The 25647-nt window shown below is 38.6% G+C and overlaps 1 protein-coding gene across 1 annotated transcript; it reads left to right on the forward strand.

The window, feature by feature from the left end:
• The first annotated feature begins 9119 nt into the window (after window positions 1-9119).
• On the forward strand, window positions 9120-24435 carry ptbp2b (polypyrimidine tract binding protein 2b). Its single transcript, XM_051134502.1, is given in 16 exon segments — window positions 9120-9253; window positions 9940-9970; window positions 10192-10252; window positions 12225-12397; window positions 12596-12739; window positions 12841-12999; window positions 13118-13228; window positions 13551-13749; window positions 14088-14147; window positions 14806-14921; window positions 18794-18827; window positions 19376-19468; window positions 22403-22584; window positions 22586-22620; window positions 22923-23000; window positions 23082-24435. Coding segments are annotated over 16 exon segments (1614 nt in total). The 5' UTR covers window positions 9120-9245; the 3' UTR covers window positions 23212-24435.
• Window positions 24436-25647: the final 1212 nt, after the last annotated feature.

A 25647-nucleotide genomic window follows, 5' to 3' on the forward strand; every position in this document is an offset into this window, starting at 1 on the left:
TGTCGTTTCACATCACTTGTCTGATGATATAGAAATATCATCTCAATTACCGCAAAGTACAGTATTTGTCTTGTGCCTAGAAAAAAGAAACTTTTCTTCATCTTCTGTCTTCTACTGTATGTTAGAGCTCATCCATCAAACAGGGTCAGGAGCCCAGTGGATGCAGCCCATTATAGCAGAGCAGTGCATGGCAGGCCAGCGGAGGAAATCTCAACACTACTGTCCTGTCTGCAAGATGAGGTGGTGGCCTGCTGAAGGAAGCAGGGCGGAAATGTGAAGTGCCCTGACATTTCAACAGACACGTCTGAAATCACAAGCCGTCACTCCCAAAGGCCACTCGGCTCAACAAGACTGTGAGTGTAATATCTGTGTATTCACCTGGTAATGACACTTCCTTTTTCTTTACTTCAACTGATGTTTTCTTACAAAAGGGACTGTCAGTGTCAGAAGATGTTAACCATAACATCTCTGTATTTTACTTCTTTTCCCCAAAACACAGTGCTGGTGATAGACCGCTGCTGGTGTGTTGTTTTGTCTTGGAGGTCACACAGAAAAATAAAGCAGGATAATACTACACCACAGGCCCAAAGATGACAAAGAGTAAGAGAACAAAGACACTGGAGCATCTAATTGGAATAAAAAATTGATTTATTTAACCAGCATCAAGAGAACCTATTCAATATGGGCCACAGAAGAATGACAGCACAGAATCTAACTTAATCTTTAAAGGGAACTATTAAGCTTTTATTGAGCATTCTAATGAGATCTCTAATTAACATCTATAAGTAATTTCCAGACTTTATATAATTTGATTCACCAGTGAAAAGTAATCACAAATTGCTTAGTAGCGCACTAAATCCTTGCCATGTTTCTGAACAGTAAAAAATCAAGTTGAAGTTAAAAGATAGTTGACCCAAAAATGAAAAATCTGTCATCATTTACCAGTAATGTTATCATTAACTAAAAACTAAAACTATTAAAAATAATTTTTGGTAATTGAAATATAAATATAGCTGCAAGCAGTGATTACCGGGGTTCAAGCGCTTTTGGTATTTAAGCACATAAGGAAAAAGATATTACATATTATTTAGTAAGCCTGTAACCACCTATTCCTATTATTACAAAAAGCATTTTTGTCAAATCCAAGTGATTTACCATAGAAATATGATGTTTTTATAACATTTATGTCTGTTATAGTGCCAGCTGTGGTTTGATTTCACTGAAACTTTGCATGCTTGTTTAGAATCACCTGTCGCATGTGCTCAGTGGGTTTTGTGAAGTTTTGTGAAGAGATCTAGGGAATTGCACTGCAGTGTTTTTTTCCAGAATGACTGAAAAACTTAGGACTAGTTCGCGATCTTCTCAATTATTAAAAAAAACAAAACGGTTTGATTGACAGCAGTGGTTCTAGAGGCAAAGTTGTTCGGACAGAGGAGGTCTATCATATCGCGTGTATGTACGGAAAACAGCGCAATGTACAATCATTTACGCCCTCAAAAAATGCAATACCACCCCCCCCAGTAGCCAATTTCTTTCAAATTTCTCACAGACCTTTGGGGCTTCATAGGCCAATGGCGGCCATGTTTTAGACACTTGTGGCACTTTGGACCAAGACCGTGCACAGCAAGTTTCATGTTGATAGAACAAATGGTTGCCCAGTTATAGCCATTTTTATGTTTTTGTCCTCTCATAGCGCCACCAAGTGGCCAATTTCCACATTTTTTTCCTGTGACCTCAGCTTGAGCTCTTACATAAGTGTGCCAAATTTGGCGATATCTCATTCTGTTCAGGAGTTATAGGGATTTTACTAAAAGTGGCCCTGTCCCCTTCTAATGTTTTGGTGTCCCTTTGCCACGGTGAGTCAAAGTTAAACTTTTTTTGATAATTCTTGATATTCATTTTCCAAAGAATCTTTCTGCACTGGTTTGGTTCCAATCGGATGAAAAACTAGGACTAGTTCGCAAAAGTATGTTTTGCAAAAAATGTAAAATAATGCAAAATTTCGCTTGCTCACAATCAACTAACATGCGTTTTGTTCAGCATGAGCCAAGGATTCCAAAAACAAAAGACACTTGAGTTTGTGACTGACGGTTTAAGGGATTCATACTTTTGATCGCTGTAGTGCCCCCGTCAGGCTGATTGGGACAATCACGTTCACGTTGTAGGCGGTTTGAGTACTACCATCCCTCCAAGTTTCAAGTCTCTACGACTTACGGTTCGGCCTGCATCATCAGTTTTACATGGAAACTGCTTATCCATGACTCTTCTAACAATTACAACGTTACGTGCTTGAACCCCTAAATGTAATATGTAAGAAAAAAATTTAAGTTAAAAAACGTAAAAGTTAAAAGTTCAAACTTTTAAAAATATTTTAAATATAAAGACATTTAAAGACATTAAAAAAACAATAAAAATATCAAAAGCATAAAATAGAAAATAATAAAGCTAATTTAAATAATTAATATAATAATATTATATAAATACTAAAAGATCTCTTTCTTTCATTACTTTCTTTCATCTTTAGACTGCATAAAATCACATTAAAAAATGTCTTTTGCGTTCTAATAGACCTTGCAGTCTTACAGACTTCACTGCCATGTACTGGATAAGACACAATTTTCAAAGCTGTTTTATGGAGTTTTTGTCCATACTTAACATTTTTTAGAAAGATGTTTTGTCAGATGAACAATTGGCATGTTGTTAGACTACATTCGTAACCACTGAGCACACTACTTCTATCAACACAGCTTCATTTTTATTCTCTCATGAATGAAATATAGCACTGCCCTAAGGTCTATGTTGTTTTGGGCCCCAATGTTCATTAAAATATCTTCTTTTGCATTCCTTTTGTGTTCATTTTTGCATGATCTACCACTCTACTTAGTAACCACACTACATATTATGTATTAACTACACAATTGTATCCATATAAGAAGAGAAAATATATTTTATACACATCTGTAATACTTTCACAAAGCTGAGGCACTAACAAGACTTGTATTGACCAAATGAGATTGAAAACAGCGAACATGTGGGTTTGAATTACAAGCAAATGGAGAAACTGATCCAAATGGAGAATACAAGAAGGAATAAAAGTTATATTACGAAAGGAAGTCACATTCAAGGTCACGGGTGAAGATATTAACTATTAAGAGAGGGTAAAAAGCATTCTCTATTAATATGAAATGAATATTGACAAAAGGGACTGTAACACAAAGACTCAGGCTGGAAAATGGTCCTGTTTATGGTCCTGTTTGTGTCGTTATTACCCTTCCCGGTCCTCTGGGTGCATACAGGCCTTCTGAGAATGTTGTAAAAGGCTTTAATCAACAGAGGCAAACAGATTGTAGTGATTACAGAGGGGTCAGCGGGTTCACCGTATCGAACAGTTCACCTGAGTTCAGACTAAATGAGATGCGCAGCGCTGTTTGAATAATTAAGGAAACGCTATATCAGGTAACCATGGCAGACCGAGCCCTGCAGCAAACCTTACGGTAACCACAGAGTCCTGTATATTCACACTGTGACCTCTTAACAATAGCATTAGCTCTGCTTCGTTTCTGCAAGGTTCACAGAAATAGTGGACACCCGCAAGGACTGGCAGTTTTCCACAGACGGCCGAACTGGTGTTGGACAAGCAGACGAGGAGGGTTAGGTAAAGGTTATATGAAACACTATAGCCAGAAGGCCCACTTCTCTCATCAATAATCTGATTCAGTGACAAAGGACTGCAAGCTCCCAATCCACTTGGTGACCAAGGCCCCAGAGGCAACAGTCACATGTGCTGGCTATCGGAAATCAATACAGGGTATATAATGATGCTCAGGCCAAGCTGTTACATTTGGTGCAGAAATGTGTAGTAAACATCTTTTCATCTGTGGTCAGTTGAAGCCGCCTGGCCCCCTCCGTCCAGAGAATGATTGCATTTTCCCTGTGGGCTCTCAGAACAGCGAAGTGTGATGATCTCACGGCAATCTGCAACATCGTTTAAAGGGTCACTGAGCTGCTACTGTTGAGCTGAACAGAAAGGGTCGCTCAACTTGATATTTGAGCACCGAGGTGTCTACGCTTTTTCCCCACTTGCTTTAAAGGATTTGGAGAAATTTAGCATTGCATCTCTTTCTCAACAATGGATCCTCTGTAGTGAATGGGTGCCGTCAGAATGAGTGTCCAAACAGCTTAAAGATAAAAAAACAGATACAGATAAAAAAAAAAAAAAAATCTCTATTAAACCACAAGGAATTGATCCGACTCCAGTCCATCAGTTAACACTTTGTAAAGTGAAAAAGGTGTGTTTATAGAAACAAATCATTAAGGGGTTTTATCTTTAAAATGTGGATTTCTGGCCAAAATATACTTCCTCCAGTGAAAAAGTCGATTCCCTGTTGTCCTCTCACATCAAAATGTGAACTGTTTTGGACTTATACATGATGCTTATAAGACTTATAAGACTACTTTTTCACTGGAGAAAGCAATATTAAACAATAGAGAACCTGTACTTTAACCAGAAGCATAGTAAAACAAATGGTAGTCAACAGGTTGAAGGTCCTTCAACAGTTGCAGTTTCGATGCAGCTTCAAAGGGCTCTATGTGATCCCAGCTGAGGAATAAGGGTCTTGGGTCATTTTCATATAAAAAGTAAAAAAATTATATATATTTTTAACCACGAGCGCTCATCTTAATCTAGCTCTGCGATGCACATCTTCATGCATTATGTAAAGGTCACGTGCGGTTAGTTCTTCGTCTGGCTGGTACAAGATGAGCATTTGTGGTTAAAATGTATATAAAGGTTTTATTGTTTTAAAGGGGTGGTTGATTATGATTTCACATTTTTAACTTTAGTGAGTGTGTAATGTTTCTGTTTGAGCATAAACAATATCTGCAACGTTGCATGACTGAAAGTTTAATGCAAACGGAGATATCGATATCGTCTTTTAAATTTACGGCAGTTTATTGCCTACAAAAATGGCTCGTAAGGACTACAACAAGCTACTTTCTGGGTTGGTGACATCATAAACCCAGTTATTTACATAAACCCCGCCCCTGGGAACATGTAACAAAGGGGACGAGACAAGAAGAGGAAGAGTTGTTGCCATGTCGTCAAAACTAGCGGCGCACGAAAAAAATCCATTCATATATGAATCGCGATTCTGTGTAATGATTCTAATGGACTCACAAGTTTCAAAATCAATGTTGTAAAGCAGCAGTCCTTAAAGGAGAAGTCCACTTCCAAAACAAAGATTCACATATAATGTACTTACCCCCTTGTTATCCAAGATGTTCATGTCTTTCTTTCTTCAGTCGTAAAGAAATTATGTTTTTTGAGGAAAACATTTCTGTATTTTTTTGGTGCCCCGATTTTGAACTTTCAAAATGCAGTTTAAATGCGGCTTCAAATGATCCCAAATGTGGTTGTAAACAATCCCAGCTGAGGAAGAAGCTCGTCTTGCCTTTCTCTCCCTGAACTCTGTGTATTCTGACTCAAGACAGTTAGGGTATGTCAAAAAACTTTGATCGTATTTTCTCTCTCAACTTCAAAAATCATTTCAAAATCAACCTACATCGCTGCAGAAGTACCAACCCAGTCTTTGCAAAGTGAACATGCAAAGAAGATCAAACACCCTTAACAAAAAAGGTAAAACAGCGATATAGGACGATTTTGATGTTAAGGGAGAACATGAGATGGGAGGTTTTCAACATATCCTAACTGTCATGAACTGGAACAAAAACAGTCCAGGCAGAGTAAGACAAGACGAGCGTTTGACATTAAAAAAGTATATAAATTGTATTATTTTTATTAAAATAACCGATCGTTTTTCTAGATAAGACCCTTCTTGCTTGGGATCGATTACAACCGCATTTGGGATTGTTTGAAGCTGCATTTAAACTGCATTTGGAAGTTCAAAATTGGGGCACCATAGCAGTCCATTATATGGAGAAAAATGCTAAAAATGTTATCCTCAAAAAACATTATTTCTTTGCGACTGAAGAAAGAAAGACATGAACATCTTGGATGACAAGGGGGTGAGTAAATTATTTATAAATTGTTGTTTTGGAAGTGGACCTCGCATCCCCTCTGCTCTGCATCTCTGTGTGTGTGTCTCTCTCTGTCTCTCCCTCTCTCTCACACACCCCCGCTCGAGCCCTCCTGCCCCTTTGAGCTCTGCCCTTTCGGTCCAGTCTAGGTGCCCCGGGTTCACGGTTTCTGCCAAGGGGGACCCGCGATTGTGCCCTCGTATTATACACTTCATGTGTACAGACAGACAGATATTTTCCACATAGCTACGAGAAGCATTAAACATGGACGCACACGCAGTTGCTCTGGTAGTGAGCAATACTTGCTGGCAAACACTTCTTACTGTTACAAAAAAAAAAAAAAAAAAAAAAACTTTACAAAACTGCTATAGCGCAATCATGTATTCTGCTGTACTAAAGCTTTAATCAGGATAAAACCGTATATATTAAAAGCTAACATAAGCAGTACCACTTATAAATCTAAAAGTATGATACAACAACAAAAAAAACACATACCATTCTGAAACGTCCTGTAAGAGCCGTGCTTGCACAGGTTCTGCCGTGATCCTCTTCACTAATACTCTCCGGGTCTGATTCGGGCTCAAATTGATAAGCAATATTGACGATGCAATTGTTTACAATACAACCAGATCGGTATGTGTTTTTTTTTGTTGTTGTATCATATGTGAGGGGCATGACGGTTATGAACACGTTCTAAATACGAAGCATTAACACATGTTAGACTGCACCCCATAAACACAATCTAGCCTAGAAAAATCCCAGTCAACCACCCCTTTAAGACCAATTGTTTCGCTTTAAGACTCTTATTCCTCGGCTGGGATTGTGTAGAGCCCTTTGAAGCTGCATTAAAACTGCAGTTTGGACCTTCAACCTGTTGGCCACCATTAAAGTCCACTATATGGAGAAAAATCCTAGAATGTTTTCCTCAGTAACCTTAATTTCTATGCGACTGAAGACAGAAAGACATGAACATCTTGGATCACATGGGGGTGAGTAAATTATCAGGAATTTTTTATTCTGAAAGTGAACTTCTCCTTTAATTGATGGACTGGGGTTGTGTGGATTACTTGTGTTAGGTGTATTATTTTGATGTTTGTATCAGCTGTTTGATCTCTCATTCTGACGGCACCCATTCACTGCAGAGAATCCACTGCTGAACAAGTGATCTAATGCTATCTCAGAATCTGTTTTGATGAAGCAACAAACGTATCTACATGAGTATGTTTAAATTTTTAGATTAACTATTTCTTTAATATTCCATTCATATTATTGCCATAGTAATGTCCGTCTGTAGTATAAAACATTATTTTTTTAATTCCAAAGAAGTGCATGCTGAAAAAAAAATAAAATGAAATAAAAAATCATGTTAAATTTACTGTAATAAAATGGCAGGTGTGCTTGCTAGAATGTAAAATAAAAAAAATCTCAGAAAAATTGCACCTTTAGGGGTACAACAGCTTGTCATTGGGGCAGCACCCTCAATAAGACATCTTTGTACATAAAGGGTGCATGTTAGTACCATGCAAGTGTAAATTACTACCTTAAGGATTCATATTACTACTACTACTAATAGTTACTAATATGCACCCTTTAGGAATAAAGAAAGTGCAAAGATGTCCTTTGAGGGTACTGCCGTGACAAGCTGTTGTACAGAGAGTGTGCCTATAGATATTACAACCTATAATTGTATATTTCATTAAGTGATGCAACGTTAATATACCAAACTGATAAACGTAATAATAATACACGTAGTAGAAGAAAGCCACATAGTAAATCAGTTCACCGTGGCCTGCCATAAAACCTGGCCTATATTGTAGACCAGGGGTGGTGAACATCGGTCCTGGAGAGCCGCAACCCTGGATAGTTTTGCTTTGACCCTAATCAAACGCACCTGAACAAGCTAATCAAGGTCTGAGGGGTTACTAGAAAGCTACAGGCAGGTGAGTTTTAATTAGTGTTGGAGCTGAACTATGCAGGGCTACGGCTCTCCAGGACCGGAGTTCGCCAACCCTTGTTGTAGACGATGCACACGTTCATACAAAGACAAAACACCATCAGGGTAACACACATGGCACTAAAATGTTAAAATAAATATTCACTAAATAACATAATATGTACAAAACATCCTATCGTACAGTATTGATAACAAAAATAAACAAAACCATTTAAAGGGATAGTTCATCCAAAAAATTAATATTCTGTAATTAATTACTCACCCTCATGTCGTTCCAAACCTGTAAGACCTTCGTTCATCTTCAGAAAAACAAATTACGATATTTTTAATGCAGTCCAAGACTTTCTGATCCTGCATATTAAGCAACACAACTACCATGTTAAAGGCCTAGAAAGGTAGTAAGAACATTGTTAAAAAAGTCCACGTGAAATCAGTGGTTTAACTGTAATTTTGAATGTGTAAGTCGCAATGCTATCTATGCTGGGTCAGAAAGTTTTCGGATTTCATCAAAAATATCTTAATTGTAGTCCGAAGATGAACAAAGGTCTTCGGTTTCATTTTTGGGTAAACTGTCCCTTTAACTAATAAATATGTATGACTGTAAATAAGTAGGCACTGTGAAAATTTTACTGATTTTCCACTATAAATTACATTACAACTTAGTTATTCAGCCAGCAGGTTTTTACTGTGGCATTTTTCTGTAAAAACTATACATTTTACAGTGCAGAATTAAGATGTTAGAAATGGGCCTAAAATAAATGACAAAGTATTGCATAAAAAATTTTCAGATATCTGTAAAAAAATATTATTCTCTTTTATTTCTATTATTTTAAAACCCTTTTTGTAGGCTAATTCATGGTTTCTGCATAAGTACCCAAAAAGGCTTTTAAAACCTCTGTGAACCAAAGAAATGTACAATCACTACAGAAATGTCCATGAATTTGAACATATTATTAAATTTCCATGATATTTCCAAGAAAGTAGTAATGTTTCCAGGTTTCAATAGCGATTGGAGTTCTTGATATTTGAAAGCTGTCTGAAAACGATTATTGTTGTTGTTTCTGATGATGAACTTCTAATGCCAGTCATCCAGCTCGCTCTGAGTATGTGCTCGTCGGTTCGGCAGTGTCTCGGCTGTGTTCGGCTGACTTCGTGAATAACAGACTCTCCTCCATTTTGCATAGTTACGCGCGTGTGTTGAAGGCTCCTCTGCTCCTGCGATCAGTATCACACCGTGAAGAACGTTTTCCCTGCAATGGACGGGTAAGACGGCGTTGTTTACAGAATAAGAGAAAAATACAATTCATGACAGTAGCTTAAGTTCATTCTGAAACGAGTTTAATCGCAATCTTAAGCGTTCTGACAAGGCCGCTCGCGCAGACTGGTGATGCATAAGCCAACGTCGGCTAATCATAACAAATGCATGCTAGCGCCGCAGATCATATTTTACCGTGAAATAGATGCGTTGTGTATACATAATATCAAACAGCAGCATACAGAATAATTTAATATCAGTGTATGAAGTGTTTCGTATTATGTGAACAACAGGGGCTTGTAATATAGTGTAGCTCCGCGGCTAACGGTACTGTTGCTGTGAGTGCGGGCGCGTCCGATTTTCTTTGTTTGAAACGTAACGGTCACTCGCTTCATCCAAGAGCTGAATATTAATTTGCCGTTACTGAATACGACTTTATTAGGCACAGTTTGCTTTTCAACTCAATTTTGTACAAGCATTATTAAGCTTCTTATAACTGCTATTTGTATAACTTACAAACTGCTGACAACACTGTCCACACTTGAGAGGTCCTTAAAATATATGTTTTGTTATACTATTATACTGTAATATCTGTAAATAGGAAATTAGTGTGCTGGTGACATTATGTGTTCAGATGTATAACAGTATAAACAGCCCAGAATTTATCGACATTTCTGTGTTTTTCTCTCTTCAGCATTGCAAGTGATGTTGCAGTTGGTGTGAAGGTAAGTGCTTTTTGCTTTACTTGTCTTAACTTAATTTTAAGATATTTTGTCAAAATACATCTGATGTGTATAAATAAATCTTAGAGTGTAACCGTACCTACAGGTCCATATTATTTTGGGGTAATGTGAATAATGGATTTCTTAAAGTTATATGACTTATACATCATTGTAATCATTTGAATGATTTACTGAATTTGCAGTGTACATCTGTGTCTTTCTAGAGAAGCTCAGATGAATTGCTGTCTGGCAGTCTGTACAACAGTCCAAACTCTTCAGTCACTGGTAAGAGGGGGAAAAACTGTAAACTGGGTGCATCAATATAGATTTTTGGTGTGAAATTTATAACTGAAAACTAGGCCCACATGAATACAAATAATGAAAACTCCACTGAAATGCCACAGATTTGAGAACTTTGCCCCCATTACTTATACGTGTCTAGAATGTAGTGCCATTTTAAAGCAATAAACCCCAAGAAGCTGTGCCTTGTATCTGTTTTAGAACAGCTGCTCTAAAATTGCTACAAACCATGGGCCTTATTGCGTTCATAAAATGCAGTGCAATAATATATACCTGGCAAGGTTTCATAAAATATGCACAAGGGAGCAAAATTAAAATGATTGAAAACAAAAAAATAATTCTTCTGCCAAGCAGTGTAGTTCTTCAGCAAACATTTATCAACACAGCAACACTCAGATGCAGTGGCACAGTAGGTCACAGGTGTGTGTTTATAGAGTATATTATTACTGTTTCATATGTGGCTCATCCAATCATAATCAAGGACAGAAGGACATCTCTCTATTAGATAGGGCTGGACGATATGGACAAAATTTATATCACAATATATTTCTTAATTTTGGTTGATATGAACAATGTTAAAAAAGCCTCAGAAAAACTGCCAAGAATGTCCACAATGGATGACTGTACCTACAAACTTTAAAAAAAAATGAATTTGCCAAGTCTATGAAACCTCCTCTGTCAAAACTATATAATGTTTTAGAAATAAAAAATGGTACAAATAAATTAATGTTCACCTTTTATTTGCATTTAGCCTTCGTACAAACAAGAAATGGGAAATCACCGTCAAATAAACATAAGACTCTCAGACTCACCTTGTTTAATATTAATATCTTTAAACTTTAATATATGCTTATTACTCTTAACCTTCTCTACACCGTGCTGTGACAGCTTAAGGCTGTCTGCACTAAACGTGACAAAGCGACCGTTGCAAATCATTTGAACTTTGTGTCAGTACATCATAAATGGAACGAGACCTCATTTTTCTGTTGGGGATTTGTCGTGTCGCGCCGTGCCGCATCCAGCGTAGACAGTATCACTGATAATAATGGGTTCTATAGTAATATATCATTGGAAAGGTCTCAATTATTTGCATATTCCACAAGCAAACTATCCACCTTTTTCTTCAACGCGGAAGTAAGCTTATGGGCGAGACTTCCGGTTCATTAGCTGCTATAGGGAAATAAGAAAAATAACAATGTGCTATAAATGGTAAAACTGTTTTCACTACAAACCAGCGTGTTCGTAATTAAGACAATACATTAAAATAATATGGTAAGACACACCAATTTGTAACATCAAGCAGCAAAACTGGCGGTTTTGTACAGCAAAAAATATCTGAAAGTGGATGAGACCAGAAGCCAAACCCATAAAATTTACAAATGTCCACGCCCACTCTTATGGGAAAAAAGGTGGATAGTAAGTGTTTGTATGTGAAAACTTTTAGAAAGGAGGAGTCATTAACTCAGGATGTCTTCTATTACAAATAATGATATGGAGATGCAAAGAGTAAACACAACAAAACTTAAGATGAATGTGAGATTATACTTTTAAAACAGCTTTTCACATGACATGCTGTCTTCAAAATGTAATGTTCATGGTGTGAGATACTAAAAACATCAAGGCACAGCAAAATGACCAAAATCATTTGACACATATACACAAGGCAGCAATTAAAACAAGTGCTAGCAGAATACGAGACCATATCCAATGTGAAAGGACACTAAGTCATATACAAATAACATTCTGACCACATTTTTGCTTATTCATGAAACAGAATATGGAAAATGTCATACAGCGGATGATCTTGAATAAAAAAAAATTGTATTGAAGATCATTTCCCCAATTACTGGCATATAATATATAGTTTATCCAAGTTATTTAATTAAATATCATCCAAAAAAAAAAAAAAAAAAAAAAAGCTTTTGAAATACAGGTGTATTTCTGATTTATTTGACAGCTAATGGAAGTGACAGTAAGAAACTGAGGGTGGAGGACAGCATGGATAGCCCACCATCCAGAGTCATTCATATCCGGAAACTCCCTAACGAGGTTTCCGAGACTGAGGTCATCGCTCTGGGTTTGCCTTTCGGAAAGGTCACTAATATCCTGATGCTTAAAGGCAAAAATCAGGTATGTGATTGGGGATGGTGGTGAGGAACGTTAAACCAAGCTCCTGTTGTGATAGCAATGAGATAGATTTTCTGAAATTCAATTTAGTGTTTAAAATGTCTTGTTAAATCTGTTTTTCAAATTGGGCGAACAAAGTTTTTGCTCATTCATTTGGAAAAAGAGCCTGTTTCTTCATTTTGAACACTTTCCATCAATTAGGCATTTTTGGAGCTAGGAACAGAGGAAGCAGCTGTTACCATGGTGAACTACTACACAGCTGTTACACCCCAAGTGCGTAATGTCCCAGTCTTCATTCAGTACTCCAACCACAAAGAGCTTAAGACTGACAGTGCGCTCAACCAGGTTAGAAAATGCACTCCTCCTTGTTAAATTTTTCATTACTAAAATTATATGAGCAACAAAAGTGTGTAGTCCTTATCGCTTCCCCCGCTTTCTTTCTGAAGCGAGCTCAGGCTGTGCTGCAGGCGGTGTCCGCGGTCCAGGAGGGTGGCTCTCCAAGCTCGGCAGCCGGCGAGAGTGTGTTAACGCCTGCCCCCAGCCCGGTACTGCGAATAATCATCGACAACATGTTTTACCCAGTCACCCTGGACGTCCTCCAACAGGTCACTGGCCACAGCAGGCATCCGTCTGGAATAAACTGCAGTTTAAAAAAACCAGCCAAATGTATTTTTACACTCTCATGCCTCTGAATTAACAGGACTTTGCACTGATCTCTCTTAGATCTTCTCCAAGTTTGGGACCGTCATGAAGATAATCACATTTACCAAAAATAATCAGTTCCAGGCTCTTCTGCAGTTCAGCGACCCAGTAAATGCCCAGCAGGCCAAACTGGTGAGTGAACGAAGAGGAGGATTGAAACCACCGCAAACTCTATAAATGTGTAATGATGTGCCAAAGCAGTGTTATGAGATTTTTAATGTGATGGTTATGGCCACAGGCAAATTATGATCCAGTCATATGTTGGTTTAGTACCTTTCTTTCATTTATGTGATGAAATGACTGCAGTTGTCATTACTTGTAGAGGAGCGTTTTTATTACTTTGAGCCAGGGCCCAACATTATGCGCTGGCTGTAATTATTCTTATCCGTATTCACCCATGTCATAGAATAACAAATGTCTTGCTCTCATCTCTTTTCGCTTCCTTTCACTGAAGTCCTTGGACGGCCAGAACATATACAACTCCTGCTGCACTTTGCGCATTGACTTCTCCAAGCTGGTCAACCTGAATGTGAAATACAACAACGACAAAAGCCGGGATTACACCCGGCCCGAGTTGCCCGCGGGAGACGGTCAGCCGCCCGTGGACCCATCTGTGGCTGCCACTCTCAGCAAAGATTCCACCTCCCTGCTCGGTAAGTTAGAAAGCGCTCTCGTGTGTGCCTCAAACGCAAACGTTGCTCAATCACACCTTTAAGACCCATCTTCCCTGTCACTCTCTGACATGCCTCATCATCTCCTGTCTGCATAGCTTCGGTTTCAGATCAGGGTAGAGGTGTGAATGCTTCCCCTCTATTGTGATTCATGAGAGTTTTCAAGCTCTTAGTGGAAAATGGGTCAATGGTGCCTGAAATGCAATCCCGTCTAATTGATGTGCCATTCAAACACGTTGCTTTACGTTTTTTTTGCCGCTTCCACGGCCCCCGGTCTGTGTTTGATCCCGTAAGACTTTGACTGTACACGTTCTCCGTAGGTACTCCCTCTGGAATGGTAACTTCCTACTCTAGTGGTGGAGGGTTTCCATCTTCTCTAGGTACCTATGCTTCCATTTACTTTCCTTTTTCCTTTTTGATTTTCTAACCCTACTTGAATGCGCTCTTCCTTCTGAAGGACAGGGACTTTTCCAGTGCTGTCAGAATTGGCAGGGCTTTCATGTTGAAACCACCCCAACCATTTGTCCTGGCTTGACATGCAGGATTCATAAACAGTGTCGCTATTTGTCAAAGCAAAAATCTGAAGCTGCAACAATAAGCCCTTCCATTCTGCATTATGGGCCTGACGTAATAGATTGACACGCACACTAATTAGGGGCCCGTATTTCAGACAGACTGGCAATCCAAACTGCCAAACACAAGTTCCCTTTAGCTAAAGCAGAGCGGCCTATTGAGCGGCCAACTACAGCAAGCAGAGAGGCCCCAAAAAGCAATTTTGTTCGGATATTGCTCTAGAGCGCCAGTCTGTGTGAAATCGGTTCTGATAGCGATCTGCCTAGTGGCAGATATTGACTCTGGGATGTGGGTTTGCCCGAAGTGTGTGGTGTTGGCTGCGTAACTGGATGTGCTTGGTGTGGTGGGTGCAGACAGGTAGAATGCATGGCCACAGGGCAGATCCACCTGAGTTGCTGAGCTGTGGGCTCTTCTGGGCTGTGTGGGCTGACATGGTCCTTCCTCTGTGCTCCTCTCTCTCTGTAGGGGCCATCAGCCCCCTGAGTGCAGCAGCGGCAGCGGCGGCAGCAGCAGGGAGGGTGGCGTTGTCTGGGCATTCGGGACCTGGCGGAGTGCTCCTGGTCAGCAATCTCAACGACGAGGTTAGTACACCCCCACAACACAAACAAACAAGCGCACACACACAAACATATCCCTGCTCTCTCTGTTCACAGTCTTTTCATTATGTCAGTCAGGTCACCAGTACACTGTATGTCTCAGGTTTTATATGTTCAGTCCTCATCTGTTAGATCATTTTTGAGTTTGAGGGGCCTTAACATAACCTTCATGACATTTAGCAGCAGAGCAGTGTTAACATACATGAAACATTTCAGAATTGTTAAATTTTTTTTCAGTGAAGAACCAATGTAATTCCTAAAACCGCAAGATCATTTTAATGCATGCCACAAGTAGAAAATTTTAACATCAACAGCTGCCCAAAACTGTGCTTTCATTATTTAAATTTATACACCTTTCCAAATCTAGCAACATTGTTGCATTATATTTGCTTTAAGCTGTGTTGGCCCAAAATATTACAAAATGTGAAATATAAATTTGACAACCGTTTGTCTGTCAAAATTCTGTCATCGTTTACTCACTTTAATGTCAATCCAAATCCATAATACTTTTGTTCATCTTCAGCACATAAATGAAGACATTTTTAATATTCTCTCATTTTTATTCATCCATTGAAAGTTCACGCAGCCAAATGTTCACTTGTCAAAAAATTCAAGAACTTGTTAAAATAAAATATGAACAGTGGTTTAATCCAAGTCTTGAAGGTGCAAGATCGCTTTAAAGCTGGAAAATATTACACAACTTTTGTCCAAATTTTTGACCCAATTTATAGCCTGGATGCTCTGACACTGGTTGCATAAAGTCAGAACTTTGTGCCCGTTTTGGGTAGTTGGATTTCACAAAAATCACATAGTGTATGATTGACAGAGGCTGTGTGTTTTTGCTTTAGAATGTCTTGAAAGCTTGGCAGTGTATGAGCCTCATTCAGGTTTTTTATTTTTTCAGATTTTAAAGTTCTTGTTTAAAGTGCTTGAAGTGCTTGAAGTACTTGAATTTGACTTTTTGTAATTTAAGGCCTGGAAAACTCTTGAAAATAGCTGCGCTCCTGAAGAGTTACTTTAAAAGTGCTTGAATTATTGAAAGACAATGCATCTATAAAATAAGTGTTCAGATTTTTTAAATAAGCACACATCTTATAACGCAAAATTCACAGAATACTTTTTTTTTCAGTTAATGTCATAAAACCAGTGATCTAAACCAGTACTAGTACTGACAGTGTTGTGTAAACATGGCTGAAGACACAAGAACAGATGAACCAAATCAATTGAGTTAGTCATTTAAGCTGGAACCGCTCTGATCGATTTCAAACTCGTGTCTTCTCTTCCTTTCAAGCGATTCTTTAGCAAAAACCAGATCAAATTAAAAGAGCCATTCATTTTTGAATTTCAACATCATTTGTAATGATTTTAAAAACCATTTAAAAAGCATTGTGTCACAACATGATTTTGAAGCTAAGATTTAGATCAGGGGCCAGTTGCATAAAAGGTTTAGACTAGTCTTAAAAATTAGTCATCTAATTTCTTTCTATAAGTCTGGTCAAAATTTGTAAAATTCGGTTACATAAAAACTTAGATTAGTCTAAGTTGAATCCAAAATATATGACTGATTACCCCTTAGTTAACTGCTAGTTGGTCAAACTAGTTCTTAAGACACTGTCTTAACATAGAGGCTAAGTTTATGCAACTGGCCCCAGGACTTTGGAGGAGGTTCGCGAATCAATTGATTTAGATCGGAACTTCAGAGCAGTTTATTCAGTCATTCCATGAATTGAGTGATTCGCAATCTGCGCTCCGAGTCCTGATCTGAAATGATGGTTCTCGAATCATTATTCAGATTGGAACTTGAGAGCGGGTTGGCTAATCTTTTACTGTAGATTGGAACCTAGCAGCACAGATCGCAAATCATTTAATTCAGATTGGGACTTTGGGCCTTTTTTTTTTTTTAACAGTAGAAAACATCAAACCATAAGTGAGATCTCTGATTTTAATCCTTGAAAAACAAAAAATATTGCTTAAAAAGTCTTTGAAAGTCCAGGAATTTTATTTTACAGTATCTGTACGAACCCTGTGTAATGAACTCCAGCCTTACGATTAATAGATTTTATTTAGGCCTTTTTCCAATCTTTTATCAGCGTACCTACACAGTCAAACTCGACCTTACTTTCTTCATGTGCCAGAGCAGACCTCATTGGTTCTCATGGTTGAGCTTCCATGTTTACCATATTTGATTAACTCTTATGTATGTGCTCTGATCAGTGTTTATATGTGAATAAAAGCCTAAATTGGATCTAAATTAAAACAGCATGAGGCTGAGTAAATGATGAAAGAATTTTTTTGGGTGAACCCAGAGTCACAGTACACTTTATGGAGGGAAAAAAAAAAAAAAAAATTCACATTTGTGCCAAGCCCTACTAATTACATCATCAGGGCTTCCTTTATCCCAAAAACACTGTAATCACATTTCCATGTTAACTTTGCTCTTTTGCTGGATGTTTTGAAGCTGATTTCAAAGTCATTTCAGTCACTTTTCTAATATGCTTTAGATTGAGTATGATGTATTGAGTCACACACACTGACCAATGAGCAGGTGACTTGTCTTGACATGACTTCAGATTGACCTGTGTCTCATTTCCATCCTCAGTGTATTTCATAAATTATGTTCAATGTTATTTCAGTATATTTGCAGTTAGTAGTGAATTGATAGCGGCTAGTGATGACTTAAAAGCTGTAGCTCTTTGTTCTCTATTGTGACATTTTATACTTGCAGAAATATACTGAAAGCATTCTCAGTAAGGTTTTCGTCAAAATGGAGGGTCTCTCTGCAGTCTCTCCTCTGTGCAAATTTTGATCACTGTCTCTCCTCTCTCTTTATCTCTCCCCCTCTCCCCTCTCTCTGGCTCTCTCTCTCTCTCTCTCCCTCGCACCTTTTCACAAGCGCTCTGTCTGGAAGTAATATCTAACTGTCTTTTCTCTCTAAGCTGTATCTCTCTCTTCCTCTCCTGATGCTCCACTGCCTCTCTCTAAGCTATTCAAAGTTGGTATGAAACATGGTAGCCCCACCCCGCCTCTCTCATTTCTCTCACACTCTCTCTCACTTTGATTTCTCTGTCTTTTTGAAGTGTCCCAGTAATTTCCCCATCATGGTTTTTGTTTTCCCAAACACTTGTGGGTTTGTGGAGTTTTCGACATGACGTGCTCTCTATTGATGCCATAACTCTGCAAGGTGGTTTTCATGCCTACCCGCTGCATGGCCCCACCCCTTTACAGCTATAGGCTGATGTTTCGTTTGTTTTGTTCTTTCCTTTAACGCTTTCTCATACCAAAAGCCTTCCACGCTCTCTGCATGCTTTGTCCTAATCACGGCGTTTCTGTGCTGCAGTTAGCCTGAGTAAATGTGCCCTGCCCACGTTCGGTCTCGGGTGACTACGTTTGGCACTGTTAAACATAGTCGGGGGAAGCAAAAAAGAAAAAAAAGAGAACCCTGCCATTTTCTGACCAAACTCCTGCATTTCCTATGTACTGACCTGTATATTATTTTTGTCCCCCCTTCCAACTTTTTTCTTTTTTTTTTTTCTTTTATCCCACGCTGCTTCCAACCCCTCCTCTTCCCTCTCCTCTCCTCTTCTCTCCTCTCCTGACTCCTCTGTGATTGGTTGGCCCTTTCTCTCCTGCAATCCTGTCTCCCCGCCCTCCACCCATTCATGCTTTGTGCCTGAACCAAAACAAATGTTCCTCCTCGGACCGACTTGCCCCAATTAACTGCCTTGACCCATGCTCCATGACCACCTCACCATTCTACGGGAAACCACCCTCCGTTATGGATGATCTGTTCATCTCCGCTCTACCTCGACTCTTCTCTCTTCCTGTCTTACGCTGCTTGCTCTTCTCTCCTTCTAAAGATGGTTACGCCCCAAAGTCTGTTTACCCTCTTCGGTATGTTATTGTTAGCAATCTACCTCTTTTCGTTTATCTATTGTTAATTTCATTTCAGTTGTTTTTTTGTTTTCTCTTTCATTTATCATTTAAGGGTTAGTTATTAATCTGGCACTAGTGTAACAACAGTTTCTTAGTTTACAATTTAATTTTAGTTCTACAATGCCAAATTTCAACTGAAATAGTTTTTAATTTGTTTTTTTATTTGTTTTTCCTTGGCTTTCAAAGCCTCTGTCTCTATCTTGCTCTATCTGTCTCTCTTCATGTACAGCTTATATTAATGCATGGTTGATTATTTTGCATGTAGGCTTTTGATTTTAACTTTGCCATATCACATGAGCTTGTTTTTGGAGGGCGTATCAAAATAAATTGTGTCTGTTAGAAACACTGTTTTGGACTCTTTGGTGTAGATAATTTGGAAGATTTGTACCATCATCTTCACCTTTCATGTCAGAACCAGAGCTTCTGAAGCACTAACTTGTCCTTCCTGGTTCACTCTCCTCCTCCTCCTTCCCTCCCTCTTCCATCTGCCTCTTGCTTAACCGAAGGTGTCTACGGTGACGTGCAGCGCGTGAAGATCCTTTACAATAAGAAGGACAGTGCTCTAATCCAGATGTCTGATGGAAACCAAGCCCAGCTAGGTAAGCTGACGTGCTGTCCTTTTCATGATTAACATTAGGGCTGTCATGATTCCTCAATTCAAGTACTCGATTTAAAAAAAAAAATCCTCGATGACATTTTGACCATGTTGAATAACCTGCAGAATACCGGAAGTGGGGCATTCCATGAACGAGAATATATTAATATATTATTTGGTTCAATTAAAACAAACTCCAGTGCGATTTGCTCTGTTAGTGCGTTTCATTTGAGTAAGTGTGAACGTTGCCATTCGAACTCTGGTAAGCACCAAACAAGAAGTATGTTTAGAAGTATTTAGATACGGACGTATTTGGTCTGTGTTGCGTTCATATATCAATCCAACCGCACCAGATTTTGTTTGGAAACGGACCAAGACCTATCTTTTTAATGGTCTTAGTCCGCTTCCAAACAAACTCTGGTGTGGTTTGACTGAAAATACTTCTAAACGAACCAAAAACAGGAAGTAATGGCAAGATGCAACATGATTTCACAAAGGGAACACATGTATCCAAAACAAAATGAGCTGAGGGCAAACATGGAGCAACAAGGAGGTAAAGTGCCTTCATGAGCTTTTTGAGAGTTCGCAGGTGGTAAAAGTAAAATCATATACACGGAACGTGCGCACATAGTCCAACAGACTGCGTTAGGTGTATTCGATTTAAAGTGGCGCTCATCAGACTGATCAGTGAATGGGTACTAATGGGACCAGGACCAAATGTATCATTTTCATTTTTGGTTAGGACCAAACGAACCAAACGAACCGAACTACAAGTGTGAACACGCCCTCAGAAAACGATCGAGCTAAGCACGTAGTAGTACTGGCTGTGTTGTGAAAACATAGCTGAAGATGTGAAAACAGGAACAGATGAACCAAATCAGTTGAGTCATTTATGCTTTAACCGCTCTGATTGTTACAGCCTTGTGCTTGCAATCATTAATTTCAAGCGATTCACTAGCAAAAACTAGATCAAATTAAAAAAGCCATTCATTTTCAATTTTTACGTCGCTTGTAATGATAAAGCACATAATGGTGGGTGAAACTGAGCTTTTTGAAACTCCAAATCTGTTAATCCATTACATTGGAAAATGATTCACTGTTTCAAAGCGCTCCAGTCGGATCGTGTATCGTGAATCATTTGTTTCAGATCAGAATTTCAAATCTTGTATCGCAAATCATTTGGTTTAGGTCAGAATGGCTTTGTGAATCATTTACAATTTGAATGATTCAAAGCAAATGATTTATGATTTACGATACACGATTTGAAGTCCCGATCTAAATCAAATGATTCACAAGACGCAAAGTTCAGATCTTAATGATTTGTGATTCAAACTATGAGTCCTGATCTGAAATGATGGTTTGGGAATCATTATTCAGATTAGGACTTTAGAGCGTGGATTGCAAATCATTTGATTTAGATTGGGACTTTGGAGCGGGTTCGCAAATCTTTTGCTTTAGATCTGTTCTTTGGAGCGCAGATCGCAAATCATTTGTTTCGTATCAGGATTTTGGAGTGATTTTGTGAGTCTTTTTTTTTTTTTCCTTATACAGCAGAAAACATCAAACTATTAATATTTTTATTGACCTATTTCTCTTTTAGAATTTGAAATAGAAGACATAAGTGAGACCTCTGATTGAAGTCCTTGAAAATCAAAAAAGCAGTGCTTAAACTCTTTGAAAGTCTTGGTATTTAATGTTACAGTATCTGTACAAACAGATACATGGGTGTAGGTTATGTAAGTGCGTGTCGGCTCTGTTCACAGTAAATGCTGCTCCACACAAACAAGTTATTATTTACATGTGTGCAGTGTCTCAAACTCCATTTCTGCATATTGTTATGAGTTTGGGTTTATTATAACGTTCATCTGGGACCGCAACGTGCGCCATTTCATCAGATTTGTAAGGTAAATCATTTATAAACCTACAAAAACATAGGAGGATCAGCATCTTTCTCAACATGCTAACTATTCATCGCCATGTCAAAATAAATGCCTTGTTCAAATACACACACTTGTGGTCTTGGCCACTTGAAAGCGCATGCGTGCTAGGCTGTCCCAGGTCTTAAACATGCCAAAGTGCAGTGCCCTTAATTCACACTAAATCCATATTATCTTGAATACTGCTCAGGATTAGTATTCGAGGCTTGGTGTATGCATCATGCATCATGTTCTGGAAATAAATCATGAGACTTTTTGCTGAGATCTCATAAGAGGTCACAGAAACCTTTCGATTATAAGTTAAATACTGATATAATACTTAGATATTACATCTAATTTGGTAGAAACACAAAGTGTTGCACGTTTTATTGGTGCAAAGATGAGTAGTGTCGATATTTATTTAGTACAACATTTGCAACTGCTTTTTATCACTTAATTAGAAGCTGAAGTCATCTGTTATAGGGACTGCTGAACAGACACTTAGACGTTGATTTTATAATGCAAAGTATTGAAAATAAAAAATACAGCTCTGAAAAAAAGTTGCATTTTTACAACACTATAAGTGTGTCCCATCAGGTAATGAAAAGTTTGACACATTTGTGGTCTTCATCCTCACTTGGACCAAATACAGGAAGTATGTCATAAGTGGTCAAGTCATTTGTTACAATGCATAATGTACATTAGCTCTATCGTTTATAATACATTTTGTATTTTAATGGTTTCGTTTAGTAAAACCATCTGATGAAAACCATATTGCTTTTCATACTTTATTATAACTAATTATTATTGCCTCATTGCTTAAGTAATTGTAAAGGCTATTGTTTGCTTGGGTCTATTTTTATTACCACCACCAAAAAAAACAATTATCCAATTACTCAATTAATTGTCAGAATAATCAACCGATTATTCAATTACCAAAATAATCGCTAGGGACAACCCTAATTAACATGTTTTGTATTTATATCACATTAAGACAAGCTCTCTGTGTTTTTGCTATCTAGCTATGAGCCATCTGAACGGGCAGAAGATGTATGGCAAGATCATTCGTGTGACCCTCTCCAAGCACCAAACAGTACAGCTGCCCAGAGAGGGTTTAGATGATCAGGGCCTGACAAAGGACTTCACCAGTTCTCCTCTGCATCGCTTCAAGAAGCCCGGGTCTAAGAACTTCCAGAACATCTTCCCCCCCTTCAGCCACACTCCATCTCTCTAACATACCGTGAGTATGCAGAAGAACAGATTTGTGCAGATTTGTCCAGTCCTAATAAATGCTAGTGGTGATATTTTCTGAGGGGTTTTGCCATTTTATTAATACACGTTGTGTTTTATTCTGGAATCATAAATCTTGGACCAACTGCTGACCATCTTTTTAAATTAATTGTCAGTTTTTTCCCCTTGCAGTGTCTTTCAGTTCAAGCCTGAGATTAAAATTTGTTTTCCTTTTTTATTGGTTCATGCATCATGATAACGTTTTACCATTTACTCTGAGGAAATGCTAATAACTGCTTGTTTCCCCTCCAGTGAGAATGTGACAGAAGAGGATTTACGACTGCTCTTCTCGAATTCCGGCGGTACAGTTAAAGCGTTCAAGTTTTTCCAGTAAGAGCTCGCTGCGTTTTGTCTCTTAGTCATTTTTGTGCACATTCGACAGACCGTCATGTATGTTTTTTTTCCTTCTAGAGATCGCAAAATGGCTCTCCTGCAGATGTCCACGGTGGAGGAGGCGATTCAGGCGCTCATCGACCTTCACAACTACGACATGGGCCGTGGCCACCGCCTGAGAGTGTCCTTCTCGAAGTCCACCATCTGAGGATCCCGTGGTGCTGTGTCATCTTTCCTCGCTCTCCCCCAGGAGCCTCAAGTCGAATTCATTTTTACCAGTCATTCCTTAACAGTCATATCAAGAACTTCAATGAGAATGGCCCTTAAAGGAACACTTGCTCTGTATCTGCTCCTACTATTGTTTGTGTATGGCCAGCTGTTATTCTGTTTTAGGATGGATTGACAAAAATGTGCCTTACTTAGCAAAATAGCATCATCTCTTTGCTCCCGTTGTTACACATTCTAGAGGTTTAGGCACATCATTTGTGGTGATACAGAAAACGTAACCTATTTCAGTCACCTTGCTTTGTTGTTTGGATGGTTTTTGAAAGTGATAGTTCTCGCTCCTGCCCAACGTAGCCTCCCCTGGTCATTTTTTAAAACCAAGGCTTTGAAAGCTAGTCGCTCGCTTTGATTCAAAGGCAAAAGCTCAATTTTTTTTTATGATCTATTGAATCTGAACACAAGTAACTGAATTTGGTGGAACATACTCCAAGTTGTAAATTATCTTGTGCATTTGTTTTATTTTGGGCTGTAGTGTGTTTTTTTTTTTTTTTTTTCTTCTTTGATCAGACACCCAATTGTGATTGAAACCTGTGGTAAACAAAACACTGACAGTGGGGAGCACAGTGTGTGACGTATAGTACTTGCTTTGATATTTCTCACTCACATTTGCTTCAGTAAATTCTGTTACCCATTTTTTTTAGATGAAAATCAGAGCATGTGCTGATGGATCTCGGCAGTTGCATGTGTCAGATTGACCATGTTTGATGTTGTGATGTCACATTAATGTAGGGACTGTTGGGACCAAAGTAAATGTGCCTTTAGTCTTACTTTTATTCTACATTGTACAAAATGTTTTATTCAACCTCTGGAATATTTTTATCAATGGAGGAAAAAAAGAAATCAGATTTTCCGACAGACATCACTCGTGTAATTGTCCTTGATCGTGGTTGTACGAGAATCGCTCACCGATTCTATTGAAAAATGACATTTTTGTGGTCTAGGCCTGGGAAACAATTGGGAGGGGGGGAGTGTTCTGTACATTTTCTACATGAATTGAGTTTTTACATCTTTAGGAATGTAAAGTTCAGTATAGAAGCGGCACAATTAAAGGTTCTTTTTTCTACCAAGTTCGTGCTTGACGGTCCCTGTGTGGTGTAGTGCTTTTATCCTGTAGCATGCTGAATAAACTCTTCTCGCTCTGCATTCACCTCTGCCTCTCTGCTGTCTCTTTCTCTTCCTGTGCTGTCCTCTGTATCTCACTTAGCTCTTTTTCTCTGATGCATTCTGGAGAAAACTCCCTTGTCTTGGTATAAAAATACGGCCTGCAAGTAAAACATGACAACGATGTAATCTTTGACTTTCCCATCCTATTGCCATGTTTCTTCTCTATCTTCTCATGCTTATTCTCAGATCTATCTGTCTACTTATGTTTCTGCATATCCCACCTGGACATCAGTGTGCCATTTTTCCTGTCCTTAGAATCTTTCCCCAAAAGTGGGGTGTTTGAGCAACAGATTGGTATATGTGTTTAGTTGCAAAGGTGCTTACAGTCTTTCAACATGCGGCTGATTGTGCATTGAAGCAATTTGTTGTCTGGTGGAGAAAGAACAATCAACTGGCAGCGATTTGAGCTAAGACGCAAGGTACAAAAATTGCAGCTTGCACCATTTTTTTGTGAACTGGTATAAACATAGTAACAGCGCAAAGCTAGAATCCTTCTGGGAGAGTGTTTCTTTTTTGTTAAGCATGCTGTCTTTTTTATAGAAAGAAAGCTTTTATAGAGTACAATGCCTTTTCTATAGTAAAACATGAAAGAGTTTCAATGTTTTAGGGTTGTGTTGCCTCAAGTATTGGGTGTTTAGCATCATAAAATCTGAATGTTCTGGATTTTGCAATGTGATCAGGCTGTTTCCCTCAAATGTCATAGGTTTACCTAAAGTAACTGAAAATGTCTGCACATGTTGGACTCAAATGCCCACAGTGTTTAAAGACCCCTATATACACTAACCAAAATTATAAACGCAACACTTTTTTTTGTTTTTGCCCCCATTTTTCATGAGCTGAACTCAAAGATCTAAGACTTTTTCTATGTACACAAAAGGCCTGTTTCTCTCAAATATTGTTCACAAATCTGTCTAAATCTGTTAGCGAGCACTTCTTTGCTGAGATAATCCATCCACCTCACAGGTGTGGCATATCAAGGTGCTGATTAGACAGCATGATTATTGCACAGGTGTGCCTTAGGCTGGCCACAATAAAAGGCCAGTCTAAAATGTGCAGTTTTACTGTATTGGGGGGGTCCGAAAACCAGTCGGTATCTGGTGTAACCACATTTGCCTCACGCAGTGCAACACATCTTCTTCGCATAGAGTTGATCAGGTTGTTGACTGTGGCCTGTGGAATGTTGGTCCACTCCTCT

The sequence above is a fragment of the Labeo rohita genome, chromosome 2, assembly GCF_022985175.1.
Source record: "Labeo rohita strain BAU-BD-2019 chromosome 2, IGBB_LRoh.1.0, whole genome shotgun sequence".
NCBI lineage: Eukaryota > Metazoa > Chordata > Actinopteri > Cypriniformes > Cyprinidae > Labeo > Labeo rohita.